We start from the raw sequence: 13,184 nt of genomic DNA, 5'->3' as shown, positions 1-13,184 counted from the left end.
CACTGAGGCAGTACACAGTCCCAGATGAACCCCCCACTGAGGCAGTACACAGTCCCAGATGAACCCCCCACTGAGGCAGTACACAGTCCCAGATGAACCCCCCAACCTCAACCTCACACGCCAGGACGATCACTCACTGTTGTCGTAGTCGGCCCATGTGTCGTGGGGTTTGATCAAGAGGTTATTGCCGTTGAGGACCGCGAAGCCGTACACGATATGGGTGCACAAGGAGGCGTCGATGTCATCTGGCGTGTATTTGCCTTCGCCAGGTCTGTACCAGGCCCAGTTGGTGAAGTAACACACCACCTTGAAGTCACCTGTTCGAAAATCACCATCAAGATTACTTATTGCTTTACTGCTGACCTTCTTTTGTTTTCATTTGTGGGTGAAAGTAATTCATTTTGGATTCACACAGAGGTAGTGAAGAGGATATGACAAAGAGGGTTATAGCAAACGGGGGGATTTTTTTTTTCTTCTTCTTTCCAATATGGTGTGTGTGTGATTCGAAGGACAACGGGTCACAGATTGGACTTTCCCCCGCGTCGTGACGTCAGTGAAGACTGAACATGTTTATCAAGGACACAACGATACTCACCTCCCGATCCTGGGAACCCAATTGATTCTTGCTGGGTATCCGGTTCCGGTTTTGGCTCTGGCTCCGGTTTCGGCTCCGGCTTCGGCTCCGGTTTCGGCTCCGGCTCCGGCTTCGGCTCCGGCTTCGGCTCCGGCTTCGGTTCCGGCTTCGGTTCCGGCATCGGCTCCGGCTTCGGTTCCGGCTTCGGCTCCGGTTGCGGCTCCGGCACGGGCGCCCCAGACTTGGAGGGTCCAAGGACAGACTTAATGGTGTTCATAAGGGGGTGGGGTCCCTGGCCACACCGATTGCCGAAGTCGTCCAGATCGAGCGCCCACACCATCCCTCCTGCCAGACCCATTTCACGGATGTACTGGGACTGTGGAGACGAGTGGAGGAAGATACACGAGTCAGTAGCACGTACCAGGTCGCGGCAAAACCACTTTAACAACAGGATATGACGACATCTCATTCATCACAGGTTAAACTAGTAATTAACGGGTTTTGGTCGTCCTCCCCACCCCCACCCCTAAAAAAAAAGGGGGTCATTAGCAAAGTAAGTTTATTTCACTCCTATTGTCAGAGGTTTTGGTCTCAAAGGATTGTGTTCGGGGTGGCTTTTGACTCTCAGAGATCAGGGTCATGAGAAATCATACTGTCGTCATGTTATAGTTAACAGATCCCCACAAAAAGTATATATATATATATATATATATATATATATATATATATATATATATATATATATATATATATATCAACGACAAACCTCGCCCTCAAAGTGTCAGATTCAAGTACTGGAACTGATGATCAAAGTTCACCCTAATTCCTAGTACAGAAAAGCTACACATACCCACACAAACAAATAAACAAACAAAATAGACTGCCAAACAGACACACGTACTTCAGGCACTTGTCTAATATCTAAAAAAGAAAAAAAAAATCAAGATTTCCAAACATGACTCGTAGGGTTATGTCTACCTACGAAATGGAGCCAGTCCTTCCCTCCCCTCCTTCTCCCTTCTTCGTCATCCCCCTCCTTCCCTCGAAGCCCTGAGGACTCTTACCTTCTTCCTGATGGTCTCCACGTCGTCGAAGGATACCCACTGACTTCCAGAGAAGGCGTAGGGACCCATCCTTCCCTGTGGGTCTTTCACGACCGACCAGCCTTGCTTGATGAAGTGGCAGATCTGAAGGGGGAAGTCGACCACAATTACAAACTGCTTTATTACATCATTATCATCATCATCATACGTGGGGAAGATAGACAACAGAGGAGTCCCATTTGTCCATGCCATAGGTTGTCAGTTTTTAAACTTGAATCAAAAACACATCAATGAATGAAGCAAATATGTAAGATTTCATTTTTCTTTTTCAAAAGATTTTTTTTCTTTTTAATGTTGAAGGATCCAGTCACGGGCGAAAGTCCACACGAAGTCCGGGCCTTAATTGGAATACAGAGAGAATTATAAAACGGAAAAAAGAAAAGACAAGGGAAATTATTTTACGAATTCTTGAGCAGAGAAAAACCTGTCTTATGAAACGTCTTATGTTATAGTTACTGGGAAAGAGATGAGAGGGTAGGGAGTTCCAAAGCTTGGACGTGTAAGGAAAGAAGCAGAGATCAGCATCGAAGTGTATGATAAATTAATGTGGAGTTTATTACAGACATTTTATGAATAAGGTTCGTTATTCATCCATTACATTCATACATGGATGAGGTATTCTTTGAATATTCATTGCGATGAATAGCATTATTCATCTGTCTTAACTGGGCGTAGAATCATCACTAATGAATTAGAGGAAAGTTGCGATGAAAAAGATATCTTTTCATTCGCCTGTTATACAAAGATACTACTCGAACCTTTGGTATTTACATATAATGATCAGCACTACTATCTATCTATCTATCTATGACGCGATCCTCACTCTGAAGCGTATTAAAGTCATTATGAGTGATAGATACAATCAAAATCAATAATTTAATAACTGTAGCCTAAGGCTAAAAAAAGAAAGAAAGAAAGAGAAAAAAAGGTGGGGGTAGGGCGTGGTAACCTCGCTTAATAGTCCTCACACAAAAATGAAATCGACTATGTACACATCTGACTAGGACGGAGCTGTTCTTGAAGTCTTCACCGGACTGGATGGGTTCGATGCCTTTGTGATGATGCTGATCCGCAGTGCTGTACTGTCGCTGAATCATTATCTTCAAAAGGATTTTGACTGTTAATGACAATACTGGGTTAGGTAGGAATTGCTTTGTGTATAGATACAAGTGTCCAATCTGCCGAGTTTCTACAATGGGAAAGATTGTGGTAGATGGGGGTCAGGTCAGATAACACAAGACCTGATGGTCTATGACCAGGTTATCTGCTGGAGGACAGTAATAGACAGCATCCTACATGCCTTAACTATATAGACGAAGACAAGACAGCAAAGCAGAAGGTTTCTCTCCACCTAAACTCTATCAGGACGTTAAAAAATCTTAGAAAACAATAAGGGAGGTGAGAAGGGAAAGAGGGAGATCTCCTGTGTGGATGGCTGGAGTCCTCTGGTTCAGTCCGGTACTGGAAACTCTGATCAAAGTACGTGGACAATTCCGTTGTGGATAAAACACACCGACGCGACTATGTCTGGTGCCGTGAAACAGTGCTAGCAGTGTTTCAAGAAATGCATGATTACGACTGCAGATATACCCCCAATACGAAATCATACCACACTGTCAACAACTCATTGGTTGCTATAAATGAATAAAGACCTCTAACATCAGAAGAATTACTGATAGACAAACACCTTTTGCATTTGTAAACAAAACAGCAGAAGGGACAGTAATGAAGAACTGTAGGTACGAGAAGGGGCAAGATAAGTGAGAGAATCGAGACCCAGAGAGGGGCAAGATAAGTGAGAGAATCGAGACCTAGAGAAGGGCAAGATAAGTGAGAGAATCGAGACCTAGAGAGGGGCAAGATAAGTGAGAGTATCGAGACCTAGAGAGGGGCAAGATAAGTGAGAGAATCGAGACCTAGAGAAGGGCAAGATAAGTGAGAGAATCGAGACCTAGAGAGGGGCAAGATAAGTGAGAGAGAGAGAGTGAGAGAATCGAGACCTAGAGAGGGGCAAGATAAGTGAGAGAGAGAGAGTGAGAGAATCGAGACCTAGAGTCATGGGGTTACACCAACCTCATAATAGGCGAGGAATCCACGTGCTCTCGTGAAAGGTCCAGCCTGACCGCCAACCCTGGCAGGGGAGTTGAGTCCAGTGTTGGTAGGGTCATTGAGCGTGAAGGACTGGCCATACAGGGGCATCCCCAACACCAGTTTCTTTTTCGAGAGACCCATTTTCATCCAGTACCTTACGGCGAAGTCCTGTAAAGGTGGTGGTGTTATTCGTCTATCGTACAACAGGCGTACTTAGCGTCATTACATATATACATGTTTGCGTGCTGCGTACACACAGAGGAGGGCGTACCATGTTGAAGTAATCATAATCGTCATCAGGGTGGGCGTACATGGGGGCGACGTGGCCCGTCTTCTTGTCCCAGTGGCCATGGAAGTCGTAGGTCATGATGGCCACCCAGTCCAGGTACTGGTTCAAAGCCGGAACGTCGTAGCCTGCGAACACGACCCCCATATAGCATTAACGGTGTGGTGGCCTATCAAAGTCTAAAAGGGGGACTTAGTATCTTCTTTAAGTATATATATATATATATATATATATATATATATATATATATATATATATATATATATATATATATATATATATATCCCACGTATTCCTTGCGTGTCGTAGAAGACGACTAAAAGGAGTGGGAGAGGTTGGCTGAAAATCCTCTACTCCAGATCTTACTTCACGAAAGAAGGAACAGAGAAGGAGGCCAAGTGAGGATTTATCCCTCTAAGGCTCAGCCACCTGTTCTTGCCGCTACCTCGCTAACGCGGGACTATATAAGTGACTGAGTGTGACACATATTAGGCCAATGTATTCTACGTCACGTTCAACACCTCCTTCACGGCCCCTCAGAAGACTGCTTACCTGCGTTGATAACCTTCTTGCTGGGGGAGACAGCGGCAGACAGAAGTAACCCGTGTGGTTTGAAGGCCGCGTGCAGCTCCTTCACCCACATGGCAAAGGCTTGCTTATCCGAGCGCGGGCCCTTGTTACAGTCCACCTGGTGTGGGTACAACGCCAGAATCTTATATCCACATGAAAGATTAAGAGGAGGAGGAGGAGGAGGAGGAGGAGGGGGGGTTGGTTTAAGAAACATGAGATGTTGAAATGTGATTTCCTCCTCTTTAACACACAAGAAACTATCTTCTTAATAAGGAAATAATCATTCATAACCAGTTCCAATACGACACACCTTTCCGGTTTGAAGGAAAGCAGTGTGCGTGATCCAAACTAGATTCCATGACCTAACATGGGGCTCTCTAGGCAAAAGGAGGGACTAAATTCATGCTATGTCACTGGGTAAATCATCACTCGATGGTTCGGACTTACCTGCCAACACACTGGGTACTCCCAGTCCAGGTCTAGACCGTCGAAGTTGTATTTCTGGATGAACTGGATGACGTGGTTGATGAACTTCCTCCTGGCCGCTGGGTTGTTGACCAGTCGACTGTATTTGTCTCCTGCCGAGTCGTTCCACCCACCTATGGCCAGGGTCACCTTAATGCCCCGGGCTCTGAGCGCCGTCACCTTCTCGTAGAACTCTGGAAGAGGGAGGGACAAGAGCCGGTCGGTCACATGGCTCTAAATTTCAAGGATACACTTCCAGTATACCATTTTCTTTTGACGTTTTTACGACCTACTAATTTACTTTAATACACCGCTCTATATATCTCTCTCCTTATCCTTCCTATCACTATTATTACTGTTCTTATCATCAGTATCACCATCATGACCAGGTAACTGGTTACCTGTTTCCAACATCATCATCTCACTTGTATAGCGAGGTGGAGCAGGACTTACTGTTGTCCAGGTCAGCCCAGGTATCGTGTGGTTTAATGACCAAGTTTGAGTAGTCCAGCACTGCGAAGCCGTAGACGATGTGGGTGCAGATGGTGGGGTCAATACTCTCTGGGGTGTATTTGCCAAGGCCAGGTCTATACCAGGCCCAGTTGGTGAAGTAACACACGACCATATAGTCACCTGAGGGAGGGATGTCGGAGAAGCTATAGCGTCAAAGAAACACCCCATAGAGTCACCTGAGGTAGTATGCCAGGAAATAGCTATAGCGTCAGAAGCTACTCACAAAGTGCTAAAAGCTAAGGGGCTGTAGCTTGAGAAGTAAAGCTAGACGAGGCCTCAAAAAGGGATTTTTATGGTACCTAAAACTAAGCCATAATTGGTCACTGTAGACTTTTAAGAAAAAATAATGGTGAATAAAAAGGTAATTCCATAGTCTAACCACACTCACACTCACACACACACACACAATTACACACACACACACACACACATACACACACACACATAAACATTACACACACACACAAACACACACACCAGCCTACGCCAGTTCTTATAGACCCGCCCTGAGGGGAAGGGATGGACACCTGGGTTGGGTGTGGGCCGACTGTCACACCCAGGATTCGGACAGTGGAGGGAGGAGGCATGAGGACACCTACACATGACCAGTAGTAACATGACCTCGTGACCTGACCTGAGAGGCTGCCGCTACTGCTGACCGTCTCAAGTTCCACGGGCGGGTGGACGGGGTAGGTGGGCGTGCCTTGGGTGGGCGGGCGGTGGGTGGTGGATGTGGTCTGGCCCACGGGCGGGTACACGGGCTCCACCACCGGGTACGTCACGCCGGACGACATCCCAGACTTGCATTTCACGTTCGCTTCCCAGTCGCAGATCTGCTTTTGCTGTGGTGGAGAGAAAGGCGTGTTGAGCGGGGGGCGTTACCACGTCTCACAGAGGGGTAAACACACACACACGGCTCTACTGAACATTATATTTGGCAGTGTTCTGGAATCTGTGGGTGTGGGTTCAGGGAAGCAACACGGGGGAGGCAGTGTGGGATCAGGGAAGCAATACGGGGGAGGCAGTGTGGGGTCAGGGAAGCAACACGGGGGAGGCAGTGTGGGGTCAGGGAAGCAACACGGGGGAGGCCGTGTGGGGTCAGGGAAGCAACACGGGGGAGGCCGTGTGGGGTCAGGGAAGCAACACGGGGGAGGCAGTGTGGGGTCAGGGAAGGGGAGATGTACAGTCCACCAACCTGGTCCCACTGGAGAGGCGGGGCACAGCGGAAGTGGCTCCACTCCCCGTGTACACACATGAAGTAACCACCGCAGTCCTCCGGATCCCGCATCGTTATGCCCTCGTTGCAGGGCACGCCCACGTCCTGCGGCGCCGCAGTCGACAGCTGGCTCCCCTGTGCACCCTGGGAGGGCTCAGCGGGTCGCAGGGCTGCAAGGGGGGGTGAGGGGAGAGAGAGAGCAGGGGAAGGGGAAAGCGTTAGGTCTGCTCCTCCTGAGGCTCGGGGGGGGGGGGGCGCTACTCTCACTCCACCCTCGAAGTACCTCCCTGGGGTGGTGACGCTAGGATGGAGGGCCCCCTGGGGGGGTGACGCTAGGATGGAGGGCCCCCTGGGGTGACGCTAGGATGAAGGGCCCCCTGGGGTGACGCTAGGATGTTGGGCCCCCTGGGGTGACGCTAGGATGAAGGGCCCCCTGGGGTGACGCTCGGATGGAGGGCCCCCTGGGGTGACGCTAGGATGAAGGGCCCCCTGGGGTGACGCTAGGATGGAGGGCCCCCTGGGGTGACGCTAGGATGAAGGGCCCCCTGGGGTGACGCTGAGATGGGGTGGTGCTGCTAGGATGACCTTTCGAATGATGGTTAAGATGGTCCTAGGTGATGCTAGGGTGGCCCTAGGGAATAGATATTGGGCCCTACCGCGACAGCCCTAAGGATTAACCTGTGCAATGTAGGGCTGACCCTAAAGATGACCCTGACGTAACCCATGTAAGTTTCAGGGCTGACCCTGGAGGGGAACGTAGTCCAAGACTAACGTGGAATTTCTCAGGGTGACCCTAAATTATGCTGATGACCCTGACACCCCTACAGATGACCCTGAGTCCTACAGATGACCCTGACCACCCAACAGATGACCCTGAGTCCTACAGATGACCCTGAGTCCTACAGATGACCCTGACCCCAACAGATGACCCTGAATCCTATAGATGACCCTGAATCCTACAGATGACCCTGACCCCTACAGATGACCCTGACCCCTACAGATGACCCTGAATCTAAAAAAGATGACAATTCTGGGGACCTTAAAAGTGACCTATCTTGACTGGAAGGGGTTGGGGGGGGGGTGAAAGAGAGAGAGAGGGGTGGGGTGTGGAGGGTCAAACCAGAGAGGTGTAGAGGACTTTCAGGGGGAGTCCTTATGACGGCAACAGGGGGGGTTAAGGGGTACCCTAAGGGCTACACTTCACGGGAGGAGTGATAAACCAGCATAGGTAAGTGAGCGCCCCTCCCCAAAAGCTACCATTTCCACACTTATCAAACTTATCTTCATTGTTTACTTCAGTATTCTACAATATAAATAAACAAATAATTGACTGATATTGAAAAAAATTAATGATTTATGTATATATGTATGTATATATATATATATATATATATATATATATATATATATATATATATATATATATATATATATATATATATATATATATATGACTAATTATGCATATCTGACTTAGAAGGCATTAAGCAGCTGAGGCAGTAAAGGGTTAGTGTTGCGTTAGTAAGGTGCTATAATATGGGGCACTAAGTACGTTTGTCCTGTAGGGTCAACCACGAATACAGTCTCTCTCTCCTCTTGTCATGTAAGATATGTTTTGTATCACTAATTCTAATTATAGCCTTTTATTTATTTATTCAATTTTTGGTATGGTCTCAAAATTCCAGACCTTTCATTCTGGTGCTGAGGTGTTGGGAAAAAGAAAAAAAAAAGGACTATTATTAATGGTAATGGTGTCATGAGACTCCTTATGAGAGAGAAAATGGGAATATAAAAAAAATCCACATATATATATATATATATATGTATATGGTGTGAGGAAAATGGTGTGGAGTGGTGGTGGCGAACCAGCAATTTGGTGATGGGAAGAACTCGCTTCCTGGGCCAAGGAGGGCGGCCGGACTCCATCTGCAACACTGTAGATGCTGGAAGAAGAAGAAGGCGATGAGAAACATGATGAGGCGGTAGTGCCAGGAGATTATGCCCAGGGCAAGGGCGCCACCAAACACACACACACGCACAAAGCCCCGGTAATCCGCACACGTCCGCTCGTTCCTCAACACCACGAGTCCCCCCTTACGTAGGTTCCTTGTCGCACCTCTGAAAGGATATCTTGCTATCCCAATGAGAGGAGACGTAAGGACGCGCCTCTTCAAAGGATCTCTTATGGCCCTGTCAAGGACGGTTTTGGGACACCTATCGTACGATTTCGTACGGTCCTACAGGGGTGGATGGAGGGAGGGAGGGAGGAGAACCTGTGTCGTTAATGACGAGTGACCGAAAGGTCACATAACTTTCTTCTAAAGTCTACAGAATCCTTATGAGGTCCTCCCGACATTTATGAGAGAGGGTGGTCTGTCATATGAGGAGGAGGTCTCTGGTCACAGCAACGTCTCATCATATCTCATGCTGAATATCTTTACAATGAACACAAAGGGAAGTTCCTACAGGGTCTGTAGGAGGAAGTCGTCCCCTTCAGGGAAGTTCCTACAGAATCTGTAGAAGTCGTCCCCTTCAGGGAAGTTCCTACAAAATCTGTAGGAGGAGGTCGTCCCCTTCAGGGAAGTTCCTACAAAATCTGTAGGAGGAGGTCGTCCCCTTCAGGGAAGTTCCTACGTAGCCCCTGGGAGGGTGGTGGTACCCATGTGTGTCTAAACACCCGACGAGTCATGAGGAAGGAGGAACTAGTGGTGTGAGCGAAGGTCGAATCCTGGATTACCAGGGAGCTTCTGCTGCTGTAGCAGTGCATGACAGTGTGGTCTCCAGCACGCCTCTCCCCTCGGCCCACTCCTAGCACTCGCTACCTCAAAGGGTCAACATGCAAGAGTGCCTGATCTGGCAGAGCTCATGTCATGGTGTCGCGACGTCACAACACACACACACACACACACAAGAACCTGGTGGTGTTGTGAGGTCAAAACATCCAATCCTTTTGACCTCTTGAGCTTTGCAGATCAGGATCTAAGGGTGTTTAATATCATGCAACAGGCATTTTCTCATACAGTGCACCTAATAAATTTAAAAAGCATTACAAAATTGGGTTCACATCTTTTTTTTTTTCTTTTTTGGAAAAGAATACATTTGATGAATTCAAGAGGCTAGGAAAGTACATGTGATACTGTCATCAAATGTTGTGACTACATCAACGCAAATTACTCGTGGAATACAAGAGAATAATATATAACCACTTCACCAAACAGAAAGACATAATTCCCCTTTACAAATTTGGCTTAGAAATTAAGACAATACATTTCCTACCACTCTCCTGCATTTCATACTTGACAAAGTCTTTCAATACAGATCACAGCCATCTAGAGACCCTACTGGTTAACAAGGTAAAGTTGGGGGGAAAAAAAGGAAAGAGATTCTACAGGTTACCAGGGAAGCGACTTGAGAAGATGTAATATCAGGAGAGGAAGTGGAGGGCAGTACTCGTATACCAGCACGAAGTGCCACGAATATGAGGAGCTTCGAGCGAGGTCGTCTTCGCGAGGCCAGAGACCGTATTCATGATTCACTCCTAACCTAACCTTGCCAGTCATGTCAGCGATGGAGGACACTCTCTAAATGGGCAACGGGCCGAGTGGGACTCGTTGGCTAGGTGGTGGGGCAGGGTAAAGGAGACGGAAGAACCAGGAGGTAGGTACTGGAGGATTAGGATGAGGAGGAGGGAGGGGCGGCGGCCAGATGGGAAGAGGTTTTGACAGTTTCCAGTGGAGATCTTCAACGCGTCGGGGGTTGGGGAGGAGGAAGGAGGGAGGGATATACATCACTTGCCGTGTTGTGTAGGGCAACAAAGTGCACCCAGGGAGTCCCTGGGTTGGGGGACGAGTTGGTCAGGGACGGACCCGAATGGTCTGAGGGGGACGAGGATGAATGGTAGTAGGACAAGAAGAAGCTGCTGCTGTTGTCTCGATCGCTGATGATGATCAGGACGGAAGAAGTGAGGTCGATTGAGTGGGAGGGAAGAAAAGAGTGGAGGACCGATCCCAGCAGAGAGGAGATGCCCTAAGGGTGACACTACTGTGGTCATGGACGCTGAAAGGGGGAGAGGGACTGTACATGAGCGAAGCCTCCTCCATCAGGAGCCGAGACTCCACAATGTGTTGGTGGTGGGTTAGTAAGCAGGCAAACATGCACAGCCACTGTGTTACTATAAGCGATATATATACATATATATATATACACACATAGGTGGAGTGTGTGACATAGTCAACCTTATATTACCAACTGGGGGATTCGAACTAGGCCCCGTGTACACCTGATAACCCTGGAAAGGAAGAATATTAGCTTAGATATTTACAGTACCGGGAGACTGCAGGGGGGATGAACTTACTCCCCCCTACATTGGCTGGCTGTGTGCCCGCAACCAGGCCTTGCAAGTCAGAGAGAGAGAGAGAGAGAGAGAGAGAGAGAGAGAGAGAGAGAGAGAGAGAGAGAGAGAGAGAGAGAGAGAGAGATGCAGGGGGCACAGGCTATGTTCATGAAGGAAACCACACACACACACACACACACACAGGACCGCAGCCCAGCCTTAGAGACACACCAGAGACGCTGCTAACTACTGGAATACTACCATCACCCACAGACACACCCAAGGTTTTGATCAAGCGTTGCACCACACACACACACACACGTACTCCACCAATACACACTAAGCGATGCTCCGACACCAGGAATGTAGATCCAGTGTCATAGGAACAGCAGACGAACGCTGGCGTGTGTGTGTGAGTGAGTGAGGGAGAGAGAGAGAGAGTGAGGGGCGCCACACCACACACAAGCCTCGTAGCTCAAACATATCTGAAGCTGAGGCTTTACTGGGGTAAAGAGGAGCGGGCGAAGCTGAGGCGCGTCGGGCCACTACTGGAAGCTTGGATGAAGGATTAACAGGACGGTCCGCACTGCTGACGGATGCACGTGGAGGTTCAGGGATGAGGAGAAGCGAGGGACTTGCGGACGAAACTGCTGGGTTGGTGTTGACGAGGACAGCACGAACGCATCTGTGCGTGGCAGGTGAAGAGGATAGAGATAACGAATGCAGGCATATATATATATATATATATATATATATATATATATATATATATATATTCCTTATCCAGACGGAAATAAAACACGATAAGTTCTCTGATGATGTGATTACCACACGAAAGTGCACTTGGGAACTTACCGTGTTCCATTTCCCTGCGGGTAAGAAAAGAATTTAGCTGATCACGCGCTCAAATGTGATCTCTTCATACATATATACACTGGCGGGTGTGAACGAAGCAGGCGTATGATGTAGCCAAATCCAGGATTAAGTATACGAAGCTGTCGGATGATGTAGGGGCGAGATGTCCATGGCGGAGTAGGTAAGCAAGGATGGGCGAAGCAAGATGTGGGAGGGTTTGATGGCAAGGCAGGCGGCTGCTGGCAGGAGAATGCTGACTTTCTCTACAGGAGGAGGTGGAGGTGGAGGTTGTGGGGGAGAGGTGGTGGTGTTGGTAGACGGAGGCCCACGGCATCTACCTTCGTACTTGGGTGTGAGGACAACAGACGAACACTTGGGCACGCGGGAGGGGAGGTCGCACGAGCCTTGCCTGTTGTTCCACACCAGACCCCCGGTGCAGTGGTCCACAGAGAGGTAGCCGCCCTTCGCGCACCGCACCACAGCGGTACACTGGGGTCCCGGGAAGGCCTGGCCCTCATTCTGGCAGCGGGGTTTGGCTGGGTAATTCTGGTGCCAGCCGGCCGGGGCGCGGGTGGACGGCGAACCTGTGAGGCCATAACACTTACGCAAGGAGGCCAGAGAGAGAGAGAGAGAGAGAGAGAGAGAGAGAGAGAGAGAGAGAGAGAGAGAGAGAGAGAGAGAGAGAGAGAGAGAGAGAGAGGATGGATCTGGGTTTGCTCTACGCTGGGAAAGAAATTTTGCTCTGAGGTACCTACTCCTCCAAGCAAGGAGGCCATAAAGAGATTGGACTGGCCCTCACTTGGAAAGCAGGGGGTGTGTGGGGTGTGTGTGTGTGTGGGTGTGGGAGTGTGGGTGCTAAATGTTTACACTCCCCCCCACACACACATTCCTAGGGCCCTTAGTAGGTTCCTGCTGCCATATGTTGCTTGAGAGGATCTATTGTGGGAGGCCAGTCGAACCTACACTTGAAAAGAGGTCGACTACGATAGTCGGGTCAAAACCATGACCTTCAGATATATATATATATATATATATATATATATATATATATATATATATATATATATATATATATATATATATATACACATAGACACACAAGCCCTGCTGGCCTGTGTGGCCCATATGCACGAACCTCTCTCTTCCAGCATGCTGATCAACATGCAGTGGTGGTCATG

The 13,184-nt window shown here is 48.5% G+C and overlaps 1 protein-coding gene across 1 annotated transcript in view; it reads right to left on the bottom strand.

The window, feature by feature from the left end:
- Cht10 (Chitinase 10) overlaps positions 1-13,184 on the bottom strand; it is a 133,959-nt gene that overhangs the window by 14,788 nt on the left and 105,987 nt on the right. Inside the window, exons 26-36 of the mRNA XM_071690808.1 lie at positions 12,345-12,590; positions 6,798-6,988; positions 6,237-6,444; positions 5,543-5,722; positions 5,072-5,283; positions 4,607-4,742; positions 4,040-4,182; positions 3,751-3,936; positions 1,639-1,761; positions 596-950; positions 138-317 (exon numbers count right to left, since the gene is read on the bottom strand). Of these exons, the coding sequence (XP_071546909.1) occupies positions 138-317; positions 596-950; positions 1,639-1,761; positions 3,751-3,936; positions 4,040-4,182; positions 4,607-4,742; positions 5,072-5,283; positions 5,543-5,722; positions 6,237-6,444; positions 6,798-6,988; positions 12,345-12,590 (2,160 nt within the window). The remainder of the gene's footprint in view (positions 1-137; positions 318-595; positions 951-1,638; positions 1,762-3,750; positions 3,937-4,039; positions 4,183-4,606; positions 4,743-5,071; positions 5,284-5,542; positions 5,723-6,236; positions 6,445-6,797; positions 6,989-12,344; positions 12,591-13,184) is intronic.

This window comes from Panulirus ornatus, chromosome 49 (genome assembly GCF_036320965.1).
Source record: "Panulirus ornatus isolate Po-2019 chromosome 49, ASM3632096v1, whole genome shotgun sequence".
Taxonomy (NCBI): Eukaryota; Metazoa; Arthropoda; class Malacostraca; order Decapoda; family Palinuridae; genus Panulirus; species Panulirus ornatus.
This window is presented reverse-complemented; position numbering and strand designations above follow the sequence as displayed.